The following is a 24,007-nucleotide window of genomic DNA, read 5'->3' as shown; positions in this document are numbered from 1 at the left end:
CGACTAGATTCAAGAAAAATCAGATTAAGACGTTATACTAACTTTCACACTGAAAATTTACATTATAAGTCGATATAGATTTATTTTGCATTAATCATTTAGCCTATCAATTAGGTTCTTATTGGTGACAAATGTAGCCCTGACCACCGTTCATTCAGTCTGTTTGGTCTTCTTAATGTCCCGTCCCCAGCAAAAAGTGTACATGCAGGTTGTGCTGTTATATCGTCCCTACCAATATTGAGACCAAACCTACGCCCTTGGATCCCATTGATGGCAATAGATCTCCGAAACCTAATTTAGAAATTACCCAGCTACAATTTGTATGTTTTTGTTGTCTTGTAATTTTCAGTTCCATCCATCCTTTGTTTCAACATTATAAAGCAAAAAAGAAAGATGACTTATTCTTTAATATGAAGGAGGGTAAAATAATGTAGATAAACAAACACAAGTACTGCAAAAACACATTTCCAAGAATCATCTGGATGTGTTTTCCTTCATCACCAAGGTCTCTGTTTTTACAGGGAGGCTGTAGATTGTGATGGAGATATCCGTGGCCGCAAAGGTCTCTTCCAATATCTCTGAAACTCTTTCCCACTTCAGTCGATCCAGGCCACAGCCAATACTGTAAGGGAGAGACAGACACACTGTTATTTTTTTCCACCACCACTCAACACTTATCCCCGGATGTGGGTAGAGTTGCAAAAAAAAAAAAAAATTTACTCTAGTAAGCGTTACATCAAATCAATACTACTCATGTAAAAGTAGCCATCCAAACAAATTAAATACATTCCCTGACAAAAGTCGTGTTGCTTATCCATTTTGTAGAAATAATTGCTAATAACCTGACTTTTGATTATTCAATTGGTTTCAGAAATGCCTCATATTAAAGCTAAGACCCTCCCAAATGATGTTGAATGTAAAAAAATAGATTTGTTTCGCTGAAAAAAGATTCATCATTTAATGAAGACATAAAGGTCAAATTTTGGCAAGACAAAAGTTTTGTCGCCGACAGAAAGTAGTGTGAAAATTGAACAAAAAATGTACTTCAAATACAAAAATATGTTGCATAACATATGCAAATTAAGTAGTTGTGCTGTGAGATCCGAATTTAATATTTTGTATGACTTCCATGGTTCGGCAAGGATTCATACAATTTATTGATGAAGTCATCAGGAACATCAAAGAAAGCAGTCTTGCATGCCTCCCAGAGTTCATAAACATTCTTGGGTTTCGTCTTCCATGCTTCCTCTTTCTTCCTGTTCATGTTTGGTGACTGGGCTGGCCAGTCCTGGAGGATCTTGATTTTCTTTGCCTTGAGGAACTTTGAGGTAGAGATTGAAGTATGCGATGGAGCACATCCTGCTGCGAATTTGTCCCTTTTTATGGTTAGGAATGTAAGGGCAGCTAAGATTTGTTGATATTTCAGACGATTTATGTTGCCTTCCACCATGCAGATCTCTTGCACACCCCCATACTAAATGTAACCCCAGACCATGATTTTGCAGCCACCAAACTCCACTGTTTTCTGAGAGAATCTCGGATCCATGCAGGCTCCAGTAGGTCTCCTGCAATATTTGCGGCGACTGTGGTGTAATTCAATGGAGATTCATCTGAAAAATCCACCTTTTGCCACAAAACAGATCCACAGATGCCACAAATCTTGGCTGCCTCTTACATTCCTAACCATAAAAAGGGACAAATTCTGCAGCAGGATGGTGCTCCATTGCATACTTCAATCTCTACCTCAAAGTTCCTCAAGGCAAAGCAGATCAAAAACCTCCAGGACTGGTCAGCCCAGTTACCAGACATGAACATCATTGAGCATGTCTGGGGTAGGATGAAAGATGAAGCATGGAAGACGAAACCCAAGAATGTTGATGAACTCTGGGAAGCATGCAAGACTGCTTTCTTTGATGTTCCTAATGACTTCAATAAACTGTATGAATCCTTGCCAAACTGCATGGATGCAGTCCTTCAAGCCCATGGAAGTCATGTATGTTTTTTTCAATTTTCACATTACTTTCTGTAGGCGACAAAACTTTTGTCTTGCCAAAATTTGACCTTTATGTCTTCATTAAATGATGAATCTTTTTTCAGTGAAACAAATATATTTTTGTACATTCAACATCATTTGGGAGGGTCTTAGCTTTCATACGAGGCATTTCTGAAACCAATTGAATATTTAAAAGTCAGGTTATTAGCAATTGTTTCTACAAAATGGATAAGCGACAACACTTTTGTCAGTGACTGTATTTTGGGGGCAGGGTTCTAACCGAGGCATTGAAATCCGGGTGACTCCATTTTTAATACAGTGCTCCCTCATGTCCTCCAAGCTCCGTCTCAAGTTGTCATAGGTTGGCTTTTGGCTCACCTTCTTCTTGGTGATCTAAAAATTGGTAGAAGGAAAAAAATTATATCAACCTTTCTGACCCTCAAATGTGCCAACTAGTGTTGCACCAATACCAATACTAATAATAAAGGGATTCATAAAATACTGACAAATAAAACAGCGCAATACGTACTCTTCGAGATTTTGTTTCCATCTTACCCTACCCAGTGGCGGACTTGGCAATTTTGGGGCCTAAGGCGAACATATCCAGGGGCCCTCTTCATGGGTCAGGGGTTAAAAAGGTGGGAAGGGTGTGGAGGAAATATGTTCCGGTACACTAGGGCTGTCCTAAACAACAAATTTTACTCCTGATTAGTCAGCCGACTAGTTTTACGATTAATCGACTAATCTAATAATTTTATTTATTTTATTTTTTTTTACTAATTTAGCAATGAAATTTTTGTTGACGCTTCTTAATTCACGAAACCATTTTGGAACACTTAAATTTTTTATTAAAGTACAGATAATCATATAAATAACAATAATTAATCACAAACAAACAATGAGGTTAAATGCTGATAGCATTTAGTAGTGCAAAAGAATGGAAAGTAAACAGATTCAGAACACTGACTTTGCCTTTCCAACATTATTCAAAACAATTATTAAAAAAAAATTCTAGCAGTATTATAATAGTATACTACTATATATAAAAGTAGTATAATAATTATAATTATTCATTGCCAATCATATTTGTGATAAAGAGTCTCATTTGAAAGCTATTCTTAGTGTAGAATCTGTATTCTGTAGTATTCACTCTACATATTATAATATTAATTCTGAGGTATGTGGGATTAACTCCAGAAATCATTATTTATATGACGAACATGACGTGCTGTTATTTTGAAATGTTCACCGTAGGTACGTTCGCTTAACCACTTTCTGATAAGTTTATGATAATCCCAAGATAAACACAGGTATAGAGCCATTCCTTTACTTTCCCACAGTAGCTTTTTTGGTCATTTATTAGAAATCGGTAATTAAGATATACTTTATTTAGGGCTGTCAAAATTATCGCGTTAACGCGCGGTAATTAACTTTTTTTAATTAATCACGTTAAAATATTTGACGCAATTAACGCACATGTCCCGCTCAGACAGTATTCTGCCTTTTGGTAAGTTTTACAGCAAGGCTTTTTGTGCTGTCTAACAGCAAACTCTTGTGGTCGCTTTGCAACATGGTTTATTGTTTTCATGCCAGTTTAATATGGCTGCACGACGTCTCGGGCTGACGCCTACGTTGTAATGTTGTGCTTATACGATCCTTGGACAAGATTTGTCCGTAAGTATGGTTGTTGTAAAGAATGTACATATTATGCTAGTAAGCGAAATGTTCTATTTTTTGTATGAGACGCTTTTTGTTTATGTTTAGTGAACCTGTATCGCGTGCTAAGCTAACGTTGTTGCTAATGCAATGCTTGTGTACTTTTTTTTTTTGTAGTTTTACGACGGTCTAAAGAGGGCAATGGTTTGAGGCCATTTTATTAATAAATCAGATGAAAAAGGAAGAAGTCTGATTATTAAGGCGTCGTTCACTAGCTGTCTAGCTTTGGAAAAAGTAGACGCTTCGGAGTGATGACAGCATTGACAGATTTAAATGACAGTAGAGTGAAATGCCCACTACAGTCCTTATGTACCGTATGTTGAATGTTTATATCCATCTTGTGTCTTATCTTTCCATTCCAACAATTTATTTTACAGAATATATATATAATTTACAGAAAAATATGGCATATTTTATAGATGGTTTGAATTGCGATTAATTGCGATTAATTACGATTAATTAATTTTTAAGCTGTAATTAACTCGATTAAAAATTTTAATCGTTTGACAGCCCTAAATTTATTTATTGTCCACTTCAATTTTTTTTTCTGATGGGCTATGGTAGCACTTAGATGACGAAGTGGGGAGTCAAGGAGGCGATGCAACTGTAGATGAAATTGCAAAAGTGCAACGATGAATGGCTGAGCCGAACATGGCACGCAATGCAGATTGTCTTCAATATTGGAGGAGCCAATGGACATCTTATCCAAACCTCTTTCAACTGGCAAAGAAATTCTTGTGCATGCTGGCATCGTTGGTTCCATGCGAGTGTGTGTTGTCCACAGCAGGTGAAATTGCTTGTTTAAAAAAAAATAAATAAATGAAAAAAAGGAACCAACTCAATTTTAAACATAAAAAAATATATATGTTTTTGAATAAAATTTTATCAGAACAAAAAGTCCACAAGCATCCTCATTCACCCATTCATTATTACTTACATTTTCACATTATAATATATGTTCACATGATTTAAAGATATGGAATAATGCAATATGAATGCAAAGACTTAAATGATTTGATTTTACGATGTCGTCAATTCAGTGTCAGTCTGTCAAGTGGGTTGCCTGTAGGGATTTTTTATGTCCAGCAGGTGTCAGTATTCAATGACACAGTATCCACACTGTGTCAATACAGTGTGTCACTGTGTCGACACGCTTCATGAGTAGGGATGGGAATCGAAATCCGATTCCAATTCGGAACCGGTTCCGAGTGTTTCGAGGCCTTGACATCACAATGAAAAAGCCTTAACGATCCCTTTAACGATCCCTAAAGACGCGTATTGCGTCCAGACGCATCAAACTAGCATGCCGCCAAGAACCACTCGCTCCAAAGTTTGACTACACTTCACCAGGAAAGAGTGTGAAAATGAAAGGTTACGACGGGTAAGCATGAGCATTGCGGCCATAAACATAACAATGACAGCACGTAGGTTCAAACGCTCGAAAGTGTGTCTTCACTTCATGAGGAAAAATTACAACAAAGCGACTTGCAGTCATTGCAAGGTGGAGATAACTGCATCGGGAGGGAATACGACTGCGCTGTCCTCACAGAGAGGCTAAGGCTCAGTCCTGGCTATACAGCTAGCTAAACTCCCAAATGACGATGCAGAAGACGTTGGTATAATTTACTTACTTTATTCAACCATCACTTGAAGAGTGAAACTAAGAATAGAAATGAAACAAATCAATTTCGTCCCCAATAACAAACAGGTTTGCATCAATGTAAATCAGCGATGATTAGCTGCTAATAACAGTAATAACAAATGGTTAGCATTCGTTCGCTAGCATTAGCACATCGTTCAAACCACAACACAACTGGATTTAAGTGTCCGATCGCGAGTGGAAACACAACAACAACAACAACACAAAAGATGATACATACAGGCGTTGCCTCTGTAGATATTAACATTAACAAAGAACGTAGGCTCGTAGAAGTGTTTCCCTCTCTCACTAACTCGCTCACTCACTTGGATGTGGCATTTCTTCTTTGGGTGTAAGCACGCTCTTCTTCACGTGAGCGCGTTCTTCTTCGCGTGAGGAAGCGCAAGGGCGCCCCCACTTGAGCGTGTAAGCGCCACAAAAACTAAAAGGCATGCAATTCAATGTAATGGTAAAATAATACACGTTAACCCAAAAGTCCCCAAACTGCGGCCCGCGGCCCAAATACGGCCCGCCTCCACATTTGGTCCGGCCATTTTGATTTTTTTTTCCTCAATCGTGTTATTTATTTCCTGGCCTTTTCCTTGAAGAATTCAGAGAGGGTTATTTGGTTATTATCTATTTAATTAATAGTGTTTTTATTATTAATTATTATTATTATTATTGTTATAAAGAATCCAAAAGGGTTATTTGATTGTGGCTTTCTGAAAAACAATAATTTTTTTACATTTATGCTCTTCTGCAATCGTCACACTTTTTCTGTTACAAACTGACCCCGGCCCCTCATCAGAGAAGGGAAAAGTTATTTGGCCCTCACAGGAAAAAGTTTGGGGACCCCTGCTTTAACACATATTGCCAAAGGCAGAACAACAACCTATCTGCCAATATATACCAATATTTTTTATTTCTATTACATAAATGTTTCAGTAAAATGTTACACATTCTTGTGTATTTGCCACTTATTGCCACAGTTAAAATTGAGGCTTTGGGCCTATTTTGATCTCGTTGCGAGTTTGTAAGGTTGTGACTTCTGATTAAACAAACTCGATGCCAATCAAAATGTTTGTTCTTCTTTTTCCCCAAATTAGAATCGATAAGAGAATCGATAAAGAATCGAATCGTTAAGCAATATCGATAATGGAATCGGAATCGTAAAAATCCTATCAGTTCCGATCCCTAATGAGGTCTCACGGACCCATCACTAGTTTTACGCACTTTAAGGGTTTTAATAATAGTAGGGTCAATTCTATCGTTACAACATATAGGAAGACAATCTAAATTACCTTTATAACTGAACACGTTATATAATTCAAATAAGGTTGCTTAAAAGTCGGTGGGGACAATTTGAGCATCCTGAAAAGTTGCAAGTGTTTTGTCCCTACCTATGCAAACCTACGCCCTTGCTATCAGTGCAACACTAGTGAAAAACACATTTCAATTACCAAATAGTACACAAAACGTTGTCCTCTCTTCAGCACAGCACACTGCCCCACAAGCTTTTCTGGTTGGATAAAATAAAGGCAATTTCAGAAGGGGAACATTTTTTTTTTTTTTAAGTGTGAGACAATTTGCTCTCAAATCCCTCCCTCTCAAGAGGAAAACAATGTTGCATACAGGGTTGACTCACTCTGTCCCTTGAGCTCCTCGACCCCACTGAACCTCCGCTTGAACATCACCGCGATGCCTGCCCCCATGCGGCAGTCCTCACTGATGCAGTGAGCCAGCGTCTCGTCCGTGGGACAGGAGAACAAATCCCCCGTGGTGTAATTCAGTCTCCAGTTGCCATTCGCGAGCTAACCAGGAGGAGGCGACATTTCGATTGGAACTGTTTTTCTATAAAGTTCAGATATAAGGCTGCTTGAAAAATGTTTAAGAGGAATAAACATTTACCTGCGTTTTGTCAGACATGCTTGGTCGCGAGGACTTCTCGTGCAGTGAATTTGAAACACCTGAATGCAGCACGTGGTAAATAGTGATTTGAGTTGCATTCACTCGCCTGAAAAATAGTGTCGTCCTTCACGCTAGTGACAGTTCACATGGATTTCTAAACCGCTAGCAAGCTGCAGTTGACTCTCACTTGACACATGAAAATTAGGCAATTGCCAACGTAGTGATAAAGACTGGCTCTGATTGAGTTGCTGCTTTGCTCATAGTCTCGTTTTATGTCGTTCTCTCTCGCGAGAATGATAACGAAAATTCATTTTATAAATCACTATTTTGATAGTTTAGCGCGAGTGAATACTTATTTAGCATCGGGCTGCTAAGGAAATAATACTGTTTTAGATTACAGTCGCCATTTTATTCTCAGTCTTCCGGCTGCTTTATTTTTATTTATTTATTTTTCTTTTTGTAAAAGATAAGACATTTCCGCCTTTAATTTCGTATTATGTGCGGCACAGCAATAAATGACGCAAACACATTTTACTGGAAGGCTTTTGGACAGAGGGAACGAGCAAAACATGCCCCTCTATAATTGTCACGGACACAAAACGAAAAGAAGCGTCATTTAAAAGGAAATATCAATTACACATATCATTTACGTTACTGATTCATCTCATCAAACAACCGTTCAACGTAAAAGGCCTCAAAAGTGTGTCGCTCCATTCAGATGAACCATAAAAGACCAACCTTGGATTCGTGATACATATAAACTGGAACAAAAAAAAAAAAAAAACACCGTTATTATTCGTACTGCATGCTCCCAAAGATATTTAAAGTGAAGGGTTTTTTTTTTTTAATTTTTTACGTCTTCTTCCCATAAACGGATTTTAAGGGGGGCTAGGCCCCCCTGGTGGCCGAAAAGTGTCATTGCATGTAATTGACTTTCCTATATATATATAGAAATTGTAAAGCAATAAACCTGCAACAAAAATGAATGAAATGAACCAAAAAATATATTCTTATAATGGGTCAAAATTATTTTTCAAACAGATCATGTGACTAGCACCTTAGACTGTCATTTGCTTTGCATAATTTTCATTTAAAAATATATAGATATATTAGGGGAGGCCAATTTTATTTTTCTAATGTTTTTTTTTCTTTGATTGAAAATATATATATATATATATATATATTTTTTTTTTTACCGAAACAACTTTTTGAGGGATTGAACTATTGAGATAAAAATGTCGTACCCTTAATATGGCCCAAATACAAAAAGGATTGCTTCAATCAAAGAAAACTTTTTCAATGAAAAATTAAATGTTCAAATGCAAATTTTTTTTTTTTTTGATTGATCAAAAATGTCCTAGCCAAAATGTGGCCCAAATACAAATCAACATTACTTCAATCAAAAAAGTTGCTTCAATTAAAAAAAAAAAAAAAAAAAAAAAAAACGATTTTAATCCAAAAAAAAAAAAAAAAAAAAATCTAAGAAAAATAGCTTTCACGTGCATCTTTTTGTTGAGTTTCAAATTTATTTTTACATTCAAACACATTTCTTTTTTTTTTTTTTTTTTTATTGAAGTGATTTTTCTTTTTAAACATATATATATATATATTTTTAGGCAACTTATTTTTTGATTTAATAATAAAGACAAAAATGTCCTAGCCAAAATGTGGCCCAAATACAAATCAACATTACTTCAATGGAGAATGTCATTGTCAGTCGCGTCGATAAAAAAGCTAAGGCTATGCTTAGGTCGGCTTGTTTTTTTTTTCATCTTTTTCAGCCTTCGACACTCAAGCCATCTCTTTAACTGAACATTTTTATGTTCTTCCACATCTTTGCCAGTCAATTTGGCACCAGGCACATCATTTTTGGAGAGAATTAGTAGGTTTAGCTCTGTAAACATCTCCTTCGTACGCGATTCCCATTCATTTCCTATTAGGGACGAACGGTGGCTTGTCCCTACTTAGCAACAGTAGCTAATATCATGAATATTAATTAGCAGAAGTGACTTGTTGCTTGCAGTACGCTATTGCGTCAAATATTTTAACGGGATTAATTTAAAAAATTAATTACTGCCCGTTAACGCGATAATTTTGACAGCCCTAATTAAAACAGAAATACACTGTTGATGGACCAAGTAACATTCCCAAAAATGTTTTCATAGTATTTAACTCATCGCGTAGATGACCGATTCATATAAACTGGAAAGACTGGTTGTGAATGCTTAAATAGTCAGGGCCATTGACGGTGCTATTGACGTTCATTCGTTCACCCTTCCCAGTCAAAATGGACTGGATGTCGAGCAATGCCAATGGCAGGCAATGAGTTAAATGACTGCCCGTAAAGGTTAAGGAAAAAAAAAAAAAAAAAACATGATTCACACATTAATAGGTTAATGTACAAATTCTCTTCTACCATCGTTGGTTGTGCAGTGCACACATTTATTGGAACTTTGAAAGAACACAAAATGGGGTGGGGAATATCCATTTCAAGAGCAAAAAAATAAGCATTTTGTTATACTGAAATTGTACAATCTATTAGGTGCGCTAAGAAAATCTGCACCAAAACAAATTAATAAATCTAATTTGTTTATTTATTTATTCATCATAATATCATGTATGTACAGTCACTTCTGTTGTACAGTATTTACATTCATGCTAGCTCAGAGAACCAAAGCAGAATTGGTGTCACACGTGCATTTGAAAGACGAGCAGTCCTCTCTTCAGCCATTAGAAGTTGACACTGCGTCTTCGCTCATTGATCCAGTCCCCAGGGTTGACATCCATCTTCAGCATCTTCATCACCCACTTGTCCCTCCGTGCGCCATCGATGAATTCGTCAAGGGAAAGTTCACCTAAGGAAAGGGGAAGGGAGTCTGACTCGATTGCAGAGGTGGGTAGTAAGGCGTTGCGTTTACTCGGTTACATTTACTTGAGGAACTTTTTGAGAAAAAATGTACTTCTAAGAGTACAGTCCCTGACAAAAGTCTTGTCGCTTATCCATTTTGTCGAAACAATTGCTAATACCCTGACTTTCAATTATTCAATTGGTTTCAGAAATGGTTCATATGAAAGCTAAGACCCTCCCAAATGATGGTGAATGTACAAAAATATATTTGTTTCACTGAAAAAAGATTTATCATTTAATGAAGACATAAAGGTCAAATTTTGGAAAGACAAAAGTTTTGTCGCCTACAGAAAGTAGTGTGAAAATTGAACAAAAAATGTACTTCAAATACAAAAATATGTTACATAACATAAGTGAATTAAGTAGTGGTGCTGTGAGATCCAAATTTAATATTTTGTATGACTTCCATGGGCTTCGGCAAGGACTCATACAATTTATTGATGAAGTCATCAAGAACATCAAAACAAGCAGTCTTGCATGCCTCACAGATTTCATCAACATTCTTGGGTTTCGTCTTCCATGCTTGCTCTTTCATCCTACCCCAGACATGCTCAATGATGTTCATGTCTTGTGACTGGGCTGGCCAGTCCTGGAGGATCTTGATCTTCTTTGCCTTGAGGAACTTTGAGGTAGAGATTGATGTATGCGATGGAGCACCATCCTGCTACAGAATTTGTCCCTTTTTATGGTTAGCAATGTAAGAGGCAGCTAAGATTTGTTGATTTTTCAGACTATTTATGTTGCCTTCCACCCTGCAGATCTCTCGCACACCCTCATACTGGATGTAACACCAGACCATGATTTTGCCACCACCAAACTTCACTGTTTTGTGGCAAAAGGTGGATTTTTCAGGTGACTCTTCCATTGAATTACACCACAGTCGCTGCAAATATTGCAGGAGACCTACTGGAGCCCGCATGGATCCGAGACTAACTCAGAAAACAGTGAAATTTGGTGGTGGCAAAATCATGGTCTAGGGTTACATCCAGTATGGGGGTGTGCAGGATTGAAGGCAACATAAATAGTCTGAAATATCAACAAATCTTAGCTGCCTCTTATATTCCTAGCCATAAAAAGGGACAAATTTTGCAGCAGGATGGTGCTCCATCGCATACTTCAATCTCTACCTCAAAGTTCCTCAAGGCAAAGAAGATCAAGGTCCTCCAGGACTGGCCATCCCAGTCACCAGACATGAACATCAACGAGCATGTCTGGGGTAGGATGAAAGAGGAAGCATGGAAGACAAAACCCAAGAATGTTGATGAACTCTGGGAGGCATGCAAGACTGCTTTCTTTGATGTTCCTGATGACTTTAATGAATCCTTGCCGAACCGCATGGATGCAGTCCTTCAAGCCCATGGAAGTCATACAAAATATTAAATTTGGATCTCACAGCACCACAACTTAATTTGCTTACGTTATGGAACATATTTTTATATTTGAAGTACATTTTTTGTTCAATTTTCACACTACTTTCTGTAGGCTAGAAAACTTTTGTCTTGCCAAAATTTGACCTTCATGTCTTCATTAAATGATAAATCTTTTTTCAGTGAAACAAATATATTTTTGTATATTCAACATCATTTGGGAGGGTCTTAGCCTTCATATGAGCCATTTCCGAAACCAATTGAATGATTAAAATTCAGGTTATTAGCAATTGTTACTACAAAATTGATAAGCGACAAGGCTTTTGTCAGGGACTGTATGATAAGAAAATGTCACACATTGTGAACTTATGATGGAAATTATGGCCGATTTTCATCTCGTTCTCGTCTCATCAGATGAAAACTGGCATTCGTCTCATTATATTTTAGTCTCCCAAGACACGTTTTTAGCTCTTCATCGTCATGAGAAAATTGTTTGCTGACGAAATATTTTTGTTATTGTCATCGTTGACAAAAACAACACTGCTTTACAGTGTATTGTTTTCGGGTCAAGACTGACCCGTTTTAAAGTTTGCGTATGAAAAAAAAGACCATTGATTTTTGCTTAACCCAAACTGAAAACAGAATACATGAGTTTTTAAAAAAATCAGACATTGTAAGCAGTTACTCAATACTTGAGTATTTTTTTCACTGAATGCTTGTTTTACTTGCACTTGAGTATTTTTTGGGGTGAGTATGACTACTTTTACTTTGCAAGTAATGTGATGCTTACTTGAGAGCATAAGCTGATTTTAAGGGGGTGCAGGGGCCCTAGTGGCCGAAAAGTGTCATTGCATGTAATTGACGTTCCTATATATAATATATATATATACATATAAATAAGTCATTTATACATTAAATTTGTAAAGCAATAGAACTGCAACAAAAATGAATAAAATGAACAAAAAACATTTTTATAATGGGTCGAAATAATTTTTCGAGCACCTTAGACAATCATTTGATTTGCATATGATTAAAAAAAAATATATATATATATATATATATGAGAGAAAAAAATATTTTAAATAATTTTTTTTCTTTAATTAATTTTTTTGTTGTTGTTGTTGATTCAAGCAACTTTTTGGGGAATTGAATGATTTAGACACAAATGTCCTAATCATAATATGGCCCAAACACTCAAAGAAAACTTTTTCAATGAAAAATTAAGTGCAATGCAAAATTTCAAATCTAAAATATTTTTTCGCATTCAAAAACTTTTTTTTGATTGAAATTTTTTTTTTGATTGAAGTGATTTTCTTTTTGAAAAAAAATTTTTTTTTTTAAGCAACTTATTTTTTGATTGAATGATAAAGACAAAAATGTACTAGCCAAAATGTGGCCCAAACACAAATCCACATTATTTCAATTAAAAAGTTGCTTCAATCAAAAATAATAATAATAATTAAGAAAAATAGCTTTCACATGCATTTTTTCATTTGGTTTTTTGAGTATCAAATATATTTTTGCATGAAAACACACTTTTTTTATTGAAGAAACTTTTTGGGTTGAAATATATATTTTGATTGAAGCAACTTTTTTTTTTTTTTTAATTGAAGCAGCTTTTTTTTTAATTGAATAATAAAGACACAAATCTACCGCCATATGGCTCCGCCGAGGGGATACAATTTTTGACTGGGATAACTACATTGGCATGACACCGGCGGGCGTACCAAATTCAATGGATGACGATCTTGGCGAAAAGTATTGCCTAAGCAGCCTGATTTAGAATTCCCCTCAAGAATGATGGTAAACAAAAAACACTCATTGTCAACTTAATTATTTTAAATATTCTTGTTTTTATTGCTGACACTGCGTTTTGGGGTATTCAACATGTTGTGCCCCCCCTGCCCCAAAAGTCAAACTCTGCCTATGCTTGAGAATATAATTGTTGGCTACTCTACCCATCTGCTCATTTGTGACTGTGTGTTATAGATTTATCATTGACCGAGTTGAAAAAAAGGACCACTGTGCAACTAACACCCACATTAGAGGCCAGAGGACACACGGGACATGATGAAAAAGTGAGCTTTTCCATTAACACTCCTGAAAGCCATTAGGGCTAACGCTGAAGTCTTAAATCGTCCACACAGTGCTTCAAATGGTCAGAAAACTGTTACAAAGGCTCACCGTCTCCATTTTCATCAACCAGCTCAAATATCCGGTCCACTACTTGGTCTGGGGTCAGCAGATTGCACTCATCATCCAGCTCTCCATGACAGGCTTTCTTCAGTCGATAAATAGACTTGGAGTAAAAGGGCAAAATGTTAGGAAAAATCTTAAGGGAAATACAGTGGTACCTCGACATAAGAACACCTCAATATACGATCCTTTCGACATCCTCTTGTCATTTGTCTCAACATATCACGACATGCTTGCAGTGGCGAGGGAAGTGAGGTGCTGAGGGTGCTGCAGCACCCCCTGGTGTTAAGGAGAATAAAGTGTTTTGGTCGATTTTTGTTGTTGTGAAAATAAATCAATAAATAAAACATTAAATCAATAGCGTATCTAACGTCAGGGATTAAGTATAGAGTGGGGCAAATAAGTATTTAGTCAACTACTAATTGTGCAAGTTCTCCCACTTCAAAATATTAGAGAGGCCTGTAATTGTCAACATGGGTAAACCTCAACCATGAGAGAATGTGGAAAAAAAGGGAAATTACATTGTTTGATTTTTAAAGAATTTATTTGCAAATCATTGTGGAAAACAAGTATTTGGTCAATACCAAAAGTTCATCTCAATACTTTGTTATGTACCCTTTGTTGGCAATAACGGAGGCCAAACGTTTTCTGTAACTCTTCACAAGCTTTTCACACACTGTTGCTGGTATTTTGGCCCATTCTGCCATGCAGATCTCCTCTAGAGCAGTGATGTTTTGGGGCTGTCGTTGGGCAACACGGACTTTCAACTCCGTCCACAGATTTTCTATAGGGTTGAGATCTGGAGACTGGCTAGACCACTCCAAGACCTTGAAATGCTTCTTATGAAGCCACTCCTTTGTTGCCCTGGCTGTGTGTTTGGGATCATTGTCATGCTGTAAGACCCAGCCACGTCTCATCTTCAATGCCCTTGCTGATGGAAGAAGATTTTCACTCAAAATCTCTCGATACATGGCCCCATTCATTCTTTCCTTTACAAAGATCAGTCGCCGCAGAAAACAGCCCCAAAGCATGATGTTTCCACCCCCATGCTTCACAGAGGGTATGATGTTCTTCGGATGCAATTCAGTATTCTTTCTCCTCCAAACACGAGAACCTGTGTTTCTACCAAAAAGGTCTATTTTGGTTTCATCTAACCATAACACATTCTCCCAGTCCTCATCTGGATCATCCAAATGCTCTCTTGCGAACCTCAGACGGGCCTGGACGTGTACTGGCTTCAGCAGGGGGACACGTCTGGCAGTGCAGGATTTGAGTCCCTGGCGGCGCATTGTGTTACTGATAGTAGCCTTTGTTACTGTGGTCCCAGCTCTCTGTAGGTCATTCACTAGGTCCCCCCGTGTGGTACTGGGATTTTTGCTCACTGTTCTCGTTATCATTTTGACGCCACGGGGTGAGATCTTGCATGGAGCCCCAGATCGAGGGAGATTATCAGTGGTCTTGTATGTCTTTCATTTTCTAATAATTGCTCCCACAGTCGATTTCTTTACACAAAGCGTTTTACCTATTGCAGATTCAGTCTTCCCAGCTTGGTGCAGGTCTACAATTTTGTTTCTGGTGTCCTTCGACAGCTTTTTGGTCTTGGCCATAGTGGAGTTTAGAGTGTGACTGACAGAAATTGTGGACAGGTGCCTTTTATACCGATAATGAGTTAAAACAGGTGCCCTTAATAGAGGTAACGAGTCGAGCCTCGTTAGACCTCGTTAGAAGAAGTTAGACCCCTTTGACAGCGAGAAATCATGCTTGTTTGTAGGTGACCAAATACTTATTTTTCACTCTAATTTGGAAATAAATTCTTTAAAAATCAAGCAATTTGATTTTCTGTTTTTTTTTCCGCATTGTCTCTCATGGTTGAGGTTTACCCATGTTGACAATTACAGGCCTCTTTAATCTTTTCAAGTAGGAGAACTTGCACATTTGGTGGTTGGCTAAATACTTATTTGCCCCACTGTATTTCAGAACTTGTGCAACACGACACGGCTACTGTCTGCTGGAGCCGACACCAACAAGAACAGAACATGAAAAGAGAAAGTAAAAAGTTCCAATTCTTCTGCTCCTCTCGTCCCTCGTCAGTCACACGGTGCGTTGAGGAACAGTATGCTAACCACAACAGCAGGGCCATGCAGAGACCGGTGGAGGGGCAGGCGATCATAGATCAAGAGGGGCACATGGACAAAAATTTAATACATCTAACAACAAAATAACTTCCAGTTTAACCAGCTTTACAGTGTAATTGGCTGTGACAGACTTTAATTGGAGGGGGGAACAGTGAATAGAAATCAACACCGTCATCAACACGTTCTGGCTGTGACTCGGTCTTTGCCACTTATCTTCCTTCTATATCAAAACTTCCTTACTCAACTTGTTGTTCATCTGAGAACAAAACAAATTAGATGTTCTCTGTGCCACCATAAGCACAGTTTTTTCAAAACTATTGTTTCTTTATTAGAGAACTTAAAGATGTGTACCTTTCTAGATAACGTTGTGAAGAGAATGGACAAATATGGTTGCCTATAGACCCTACCCACGTGACGTCACAACTCCTTCCTCCTGACTGGTGCCGCCCAATTGTCCGTCAACACATCATGTTTCCCTGTTACGGCTCCTCCTATTTACGACGTGTTTTTCTGCTCGTTAACATTACTAATCAAAATGGTGAAGGCGTGTGTGACGGTCGGTTGCAATAACAGAGAAGATAGACGGAGAGACTTGAAGTTCTCCCGGATTCCGAGAGACCCGGAGAGAAGAGAGCGAGATGGGCTGCTGCAATTCGACGAGAAAACTGGGCTCCAAACGATTACCACAGATTATGTAGTAGTCATTTTATATCTGGTAAGATGCATTTAATATATATTTCGAGGGTTTTGGGCTGACAACCACAATTAAGATCATTGCTAGGCTAATCGCCGACAACATACACGTATGTATGTAGTGAGAGTGCTATCGCTAAACCATATAAACATTAAAAGCCCTAACTCCATTGACAAACGACATGAAATACATTAGACTTGACAGTGGATGTTAGCAATAACAAAAGATTTGAAAATTTCGTAACTCACCTTTCCAAGCACAAGATAGATTCCTGCCGAATTTTCGTGGACGAGGACCTGTTTCACCCAACCAGCAACGAAGTATTTATAAGCCTCCAAGCTCTTAAAGTTTTTCAAACTTTCGTGAGAATAGGCTGATTTTGTGTGGACAAGATAGTTGTAAATATCAGCGTAGCAGATGTCAGGCAGACAGGGCAAAGACAGTGGGTCGAAAAACATCGATTTGGGCATCAAATATGGATCTGGCGACTGTATAGAACGAAGCTTTTCCACATAACGCCTTTTATGCAACACATCCAGTGAGTTTACGGCATCCGAAAGCACCGGGTCTTCCATGAAATGCATTTTAAATTCCTCGATCAATTGAAACCAATGCTAATACAGAGACAAAATGACGGACAAGGGGGCGGAACCATACAGCGAGCACGTGGTTTTGTGATGTCGGTGGGTAGGGTCTATAGAGAGTAGAGACACACGGGTCGAAGTAGCCTTGGGGCGGGGGGTAATTCATTATTAAAGTAGAAAACCATATGAGAAAATTACTTTTTTGTTTTAATCCCCACAATAAATCTAGTGTAAGAATTTTCACTACAGTATTAGCCCGAACACTGTTTATTAGGGCAGTGTTTTTCAACCTTTTTTGAGTCACGGCACGTTTTTACATTGGAAAAAATCTCACGGCACACCACAAACCAAAAATGTTCCAAAATTATTTTCTGTACAGTAGCCTCTATTTAATGCTAAAATAATTTCTCAGTAAGCATACTCACTCAGTCTGAAACTTGATATTCCCGATATTCCTATTCTTCAATAGCTCTCAGTCTTTCTCTGTTGTTATTCTTTTTTATAGCAGTTAGGCTTGAAAAAGCTCAGAATTATCAGACAGGGGGACTTGAGCAATGTCTTTAACCGCATCAGGGCTGAGCATCTCGCAAACAATGGCTTTGCAGGCAGGTAGTATTAATCTCTGTCACGGTGTTGTCCTTTTTGGATTTAGCAACAAGTTCAGCAACAAGGTAACTGGCTTTGAGAGCTTTCTCATTTGCCTTTGCAGTTTTTCTCAAAAACAATTGCCTGTTTTTCTGTGTTTTCTCGAAGGTGAACAAAATAGACCATCGACTTGTTTTGAAGCGACGGGTGTTTCGTTTGGAGATGATGTTTAAACTTGCTTGGCACCATAGCGCGGTTGGATAGCTGCTCGTGTCGCAGTCAAGAACTGCTCGGATTTCTAGCCATTAGCCACCTTGCTGTCCTCAACAATGTGTTGGAATAAAACACAGGGGGAAGATTTACAGTCGTCACATATGGGTAAAATAGAAAGGACACATGACAAGTCAAATCACATGATGTGCAGTAGACGTGCTGGGGTCCACATTGTTTGCCTGGCACAGCCAGACTATTCTCCCTGTATTTTTCTAACACTGTGAGAAATAGTCTGGGACCCAGCCCATTAACGGCCTCTTGAGCAAGGTACAAAATCAATCGTCCAATCAGATTTTTTTATTTGCGTGATGTGTTCTTAACGAGTAGCGTCACTCTTACGCGCCGAAAGTCGTGTCTACAACAACACAGATGGCGAACGGGAGAGCCGAGAATATGTTCCAATCCGCGGTAAAACCCAGTTTTAAATGACCAAAAACACATCGAAACAAGTCATTGACAACAGTCAACATGGCACACACTAGCCATGTTGAATAAACTTCTCCATTCTCCGCTCACGCTAATTACTTGTCGCTTTAACAACGTCACGTCTGCCCGTCGCTGATTGGTCCACTTCGCTGTCTGTTTGCTGTGGCTTGCTCCGCCCTCGAATTTTGATCCGCCGGACGGTCACTGGAACAGCGGTGAGTCTGGTATACCAGGCAACCACATTGTCGCAGACAGTAAGGTCGCTGATGGCTAGAAATCCGAGCAGTTCTTGAACGCGACACGAGCAATACCTCGCTCATCTGCACACGACCGAGAACTTTCGCGGCACACCTGACGATCTCTCACAGCACACTAGTGTGCCGCGGCCAGTGTTGTCACGGATTATTTAAAAAAGTAATTTAATTACTGATTACTGATTTCACCTCAAAAAAGTAATCTAGTTACTTTACTGATTACTTTATTATCAGAGTAATTAAGTTACTTTAAAAGTAACTTATCAGTTACTTTTTACCAATTTTTCTCCTTTTGCTGCCTCAACATAAAAATAACAGAAAAATGTCATCCCGTGGAATTGAGTTTTTCACATAAGGCTTAATCTTTGAGTAAGCGAGGGTTTAATTAGTCGATGGAGTTGATTTCAACCACCATTGACTCGCCCTAGCATAGCCATTCCGGAGCCCTAAAACTAACAAATAACTGACAAACTGCACGAAATTTGTTTAAATCAACTCCAACCACTAATTAAACCCCCGCTAACTTCAAGATTAAGCCTAATGTAAAAAATAATTCTGAACTTCCCCTTTCAAATAAAGACCTAGCCGTTAAAATGTTGTCTACAAAAGTTGTCAAGCAATAAAACAAACAACAAAAATTAATGAAATGAACAAAAATCCTACAACGTAAAGTTTTCATAATGGGTCAAAATCGCTTTTCGAACAGATCATGTGACTAGCACCTTGGAGACTATCCTTTGCTTTGCTAAGCCAAAACTACACCAGAGGAGGTAAGAAGAATATTTAGAATTTCTTTAAACCTAAGCTTTCAAATGCGACCAACAACAACTTGAACAGTTGATTGAACTCGAACAGTGTCAAGATTAGGCATGTGCCGATTACCGGTTTCTAGGTATACCGTGGTATGAAAACATCAAGGTTTCAAAACCGCAAAAATTTTCCATCATACCGTCCTAAGGTATTAGCTACTCGTTATGTCCCAAAAATGCATGGAGAAATCCCTCACTTGCAGCTGTAAGGCTCAACCCTCCCCCACTGGTTGTTGCTCTGTGTCAGTGAGTCATCCGTGCTACACGACGGCTGGAGGAGGTGAAACTCCTGAACTTTTTCCCCCATCGAAGAAAATGAAATCGCTGGAATGGGAATACTTCAGCTACAGAAAAGTTACAGACGACAGCGGCTTAGAAGAGGGCCAACCAACATGTAAAATGTTGCGTAGGGTGCCTGCCGAGGAGGCAAAACCTCCAATATGATTTCACATTTATAAAAAATTAAAGGTTAGTAAACAATGTCATGAACGTTTCCCACCAGCTACGAGTATTAACTCCAGCGTGTTTAGAGTGTCTAGCGGTGGTAAAATGTGTTTATTTCTTTCTGGCACTGTCTGTGTTGAAAATAAAGTGTGTGTATAATGTAAATATCATACGAGTTATACACAAGTGCTTTTTATGGAAAATAATTCAATTATTTTTGTTCTGATGGTAATAATGTTGAGCTGTGGCTGTGGGTGTAGGCATACTTAAAGGACTCCATTTATTTAAATTTTATTCATAATATTTCCGTTATATTTATTTTCTAAATTCATTTTAACTTAACATTATACCTACGTTCTAATTTGCTAACATGTTTTCAAAAATAAAAATCTTGTTCAATGGAAATAAGTTTTTTAAAAAAAAATTTTTTTTAACCCAGATATCTCAAAGTAACATGTTTTAGAACTTTAACTGCAATACCGTGATACCGAATAACAGTGATATTTTTGCTTAAGGTTACCATACCGTGAGAATCTCATACCGGCACATGCCTAGTAAAGATGTGAATATATATACAGTATTGGCCAAAAGTTTGTAGACACCTCAAAGATGGATACTTTGAAGAATGTAGAACACAAAACCTGTTTTCAGTTATTTCACTTTTTTTTGCCATTCCACATGTTCGTTCATAGTTTTGATGTCTTCAGTGAGCATTTACAATAGTAGTGAAAATATATAAAACGCAAAAATGATGAAGTGTGTCCAAACTTTTGACTTTTGTTTCAGAGTCTTCAACATGCTTTTCCCCCAGTCCCACAAATGTAAAACTGCCTATGATTATAAACTCTAACATATAAAATGTACATAATTACACATATTGTAAAGGCTGGTTACAAACTGTAGAAGTTGTGGCTGTCTCGTTACCTGTCGGCTTTGTTTCGAGTTTTTTCGCGTTGTGCTGTAATTCCAAGTGCTTTATTGTTGAATTGGATGTCGAGTTTTTAGCGCTCGACAGTCTTTCTGATCCAGCGCAGAGTTTGCAACGCACGGAGACATCTTTGTCATCTTTACTGGACGGATATGTGAAGTAATGGCTGTATCTCCAGTGAGCAAATGCAGCCGTTTGTTGCATCTCTACGGCTCCTTTACTGTTAGCATCCTGATAGGTAGCCAGGCTATGCTGTTGACCGCCGTGGCAGACGGCGCGCACACAGCATGGTAATACACATGACTCGTTTTTTTCCGATGAGAAAACATGAGATGTGATGCCACTCCCAAACTCAAGAGCAGTATTTTCTATTCAAATGCTCTTCGTACATGACTACAGTATTCTTCATTCTACATACAGTATGAGGCAACGACAAAATAGTAGCGCACAGGCACTGAGGAACTTTAATCAGATTACTGGCTTGGAAAAATGAACGCGTTAGATTGCTCGTTACTGAAAGAAAGTAATCAAATTACAGTGGTAACGCGTTACTGACAACACTGGCCGCGGCACACCGGTTGAAAAACACTGTGTTAGGGTGACACCATTTGTTTTCAACCACCAGATGTCCTCAGACTCCTCACCACACACCCAGGTCACAGAGGAACAGCGTGCATGTTATGCGCCAGCTTAGCTGCACACAGACGGCTTTTTAATTTTTTTTTTTTTTAAAGGTGTTTTTGGTGTCAAGTAAAGTACTCGGTGGCGTGCCTGCAGTCGGCCAGCACACACATATGCACAAAAAATAAATTAATGAATAAAGCCCAGTCAAAAGGGCCACTATGGGCATGTAGGGCAAAGAGGCAGGTGCTCAAGCACCCCCCCCCCCCCCTTGCGCGTGCCTGCGCAACAGCCACATTAGATCCCGATTTGTTACATTATTATTAATCTGATTTGTATTAATAATTCATTTGTTTTGCTATGAGTAATTGCTATTTTTTATTGTATCTGCAGTATTAATGAAGGATTTAGCATAGGTTTTTCGGGCTGTTGAACGAACTAATGGAATTATGTTATTCTTATGGGAAAATCCCACCCGACCATTTCGACTTACAAACCAGGTCCAGGAATGAATTACATTCGTATGTAGAGGTAGCACTGTACTTCCAAATTGTAATTAAGCTTGGAATGATTCAAATTATAGATTACCTCCACGATTTCAAGAAGCTCAGTTTTATCAATGCACCCACTTCCATCTTTATCATACATTTTGAACGTCCATTTCAGTTTATGCTCCAATTTACCCCTCAGGACCAAGTTCAAAGCTGCAACATACTCGAGAAAGTCGATGGTGTTATCCTGTGTAAACACACAACAAAAAAACAGCCATATTGCGCATTCATTTTCTTTCAAAAAGTTGTGTAAAATGTTGGATACTTACTCCATTCTTGTCAAAGGCCCGAAACATGCTTTCAATGTACTCCGAAGCCTCCTTGTTATCGGCAACCCCGAAAAAACTCTTGAACTCATGCATAAACAGTGTTCCGCTTGGACATTCCACCACAAACTTTTTGTACCATTCCTGCAGCTCAGCCACATCGATTTCTTTGTCTGGATCACTGTCCTCACTCAATCGCTGACCCATTGCGGAAAGATTATCGCAAAACCCCGAAGACTGTGAGAATTACATCACGTAATACGCTTTGACCTGGCTACAAATACGTCAATGTTTGTTCGTAAACTAGCCAACTGAAATTATGTGAAATGACACGCTGGCTGCTTTGTTGAGACTTCCTCTTGTGGTGGAATCCCATCTGAATGACAGGCTGAGACAAAGGTTGTTACGACTCTCATGAGGGGATTACAAATGTCCACTTGTCAAACTCAATTGGTCCACAGACACATCATGAGAGGATTGTCATGTTCCACCAGTCGGCTACACATTATCGAGAGGACATGCTAGCTCCTTCCCCTGTGTTCTCATTAGGTTTATCGCCTATTTGACTTTTGTATCAAAGACCACTTATGAAAACTGTGAGAAGTGTGAGTGCACAGAGTTTAGGCCCCTGGATAAAGGAATCATTTTCTAAATCTGTCTATAAATCCTTACAAAATGTGGGCAGGCATTACAAATTCTGTTAATGAAGGTTGTCTTCCCTTCGGTAATCTTTTCTAAGATGGAAGTCGAATGACTCATCCAGGTTTCAGTCTCCAGTTATCCCCATTAGCGCTGACCTTCATGTGTCAGGTTATTTAATCAGAGCTTCGTCGACAGGTCTGTAAAGGTCTCTGACACTCTATAAACGTTTCAGTCTTTCTAAAGCAACATTCACATAGACTTGATACATGTTTATGTAAGAAAGAATGACTATTTGAAGCCAATTTTAAACAAGCATAGTCTTGCAAAGTGCTTTGAGTGCCCCAATCTTAACATAAATATCACAAAATTATCCTGTACGTGAAATACAGTCCCTGACAAAAGTCTTGTCACTTATCCATTTTGTAGAAACAATTGCGAATAACCTGATGTTTAATTATTCAATTGGTTTCAGAAATGGTTCATATGAAAGCTAAGACCCTCCCAAATGATGTTGAATGTACCAAAATATATTTGTTTCACTGAAAAAAAGATTTATCATTTAATAAAGACACAAAGGTCAAATTTTGGCAAGACAAAAGTTTTGTCGCCTACAGAAAAAGAGTGAAAATTGAACAAAAAATGTACTTCAAATACAAAAATATGTTACATAACATAAGTGAATTAAGTAATGGTGCTGCGAGATCCAAATTTAATATTTTCTATGACTTCCATGGGCTTGCATCCATGTGGTTCGGCAAGGATTCATACAATTTATTGATGAAGTCATCAGAAACATCAAAGAAAGCAGTCTTGCATGCCTCACAGAGTTCAGCAACATTCTTGGGTTTCGTCTTCCATGCTTTCTCTTTCGTCCTACCCCAGACATGCTTGGTGATGTTCATGTCTGGTGACTGGGCTGGCCAGTCCTGGAGGATCTTGATCTTCTTTGCCTTGAGAAACTTTGAGGTCGAGATTGAAGTATGCGATGGAGCACCATCCAGCTGCAGAATTTGTCCCTTTTTATGGTTAGGAATGTAAGAGGCGGCTAAGATTTGTTGGTATTTAAGA

At 38.3% G+C, this 24,007-nt stretch overlaps 2 protein-coding genes across 2 annotated transcripts; both read right to left on the bottom strand.

The window, feature by feature from the left end:
* Window positions 1–392: 392 nt before the first annotated feature.
* Window positions 393–7,649, bottom strand: oard1 (O-acyl-ADP-ribose deacylase 1). Its single transcript, XM_057829521.1, has 5 exons — window positions 7,257–7,649; window positions 6,994–7,159; window positions 6,809–6,867; window positions 2,274–2,386; window positions 393–622 (listed from the first exon to the last, which is right to left on the bottom strand). The coding sequence occupies exons 1-5, from the start codon at window positions 7,272–7,274 to the stop codon at window positions 475–477; spliced, it is 504 nt and encodes a 167-aa protein (XP_057685504.1). The 5' UTR covers window positions 7,275–7,649; the 3' UTR covers window positions 393–474.
* A 2,012-nt stretch (window positions 7,650–9,661) lies between these two features.
* guca1b (guanylate cyclase activator 1B) lies at window positions 9,662–22,691 on the bottom strand. Its single transcript, XM_057830613.1, has 4 exons — window positions 22,301–22,691; window positions 22,069–22,218; window positions 13,716–13,830; window positions 9,662–10,111 (listed from the first exon to the last, which is right to left on the bottom strand). The coding sequence occupies exons 1-4, from the start codon at window positions 22,502–22,504 to the stop codon at window positions 9,987–9,989; spliced, it is 594 nt and encodes a 197-aa protein (XP_057686596.1). The 5' UTR covers window positions 22,505–22,691; the 3' UTR covers window positions 9,662–9,986.
* Window positions 22,692–24,007: the final 1,316 nt, after the last annotated feature.

Source organism: Corythoichthys intestinalis, chromosome 2, assembly GCF_030265065.1.
Source record: "Corythoichthys intestinalis isolate RoL2023-P3 chromosome 2, ASM3026506v1, whole genome shotgun sequence".
Classification (NCBI taxonomy): domain Eukaryota; kingdom Metazoa; phylum Chordata; class Actinopteri; order Syngnathiformes; family Syngnathidae; genus Corythoichthys; species Corythoichthys intestinalis.
The sequence above is the reverse complement of the archived record's forward strand: the minus strand, read 5'-3'. Positions and strand labels throughout refer to the sequence as shown.

Coding starts and splice junctions, on each gene's coding strand:
- oard1 (XM_057829521.1), bottom strand. Junction 6,868..6,993: donor CGAGGAGCTCAAGGGACAGA/GTGAGTCAACCC, acceptor TTATCCAACCAG/AAAAGCTTGTGGGGCAGTGT. Junction 2,387..6,808: donor AACGTTTTGTGTACTATTTG/GTAATTGAAATG, acceptor ACCAATTTTTAG/ATCACCAAGAAGAAGGTGAG.
- guca1b (XM_057830613.1), bottom strand. CDS start 22,504: ATGGGTCAGCGATTGAGTGAGGACAGTGATCCAGACAAAGAAATCGAT. Junction 22,219..22,300: donor GGGCCTTTGACAAGAATGGA/GTAAGTATCCAA, acceptor GTGTTTACACAG/GATAACACCATCGACTTTCT. Junction 13,831..22,068: donor AGCTTCTTGAAATCGTGGAG/GTAATCTATAAT, acceptor TTTTACTCCAAG/TCTATTTATCGACTGAAGAA.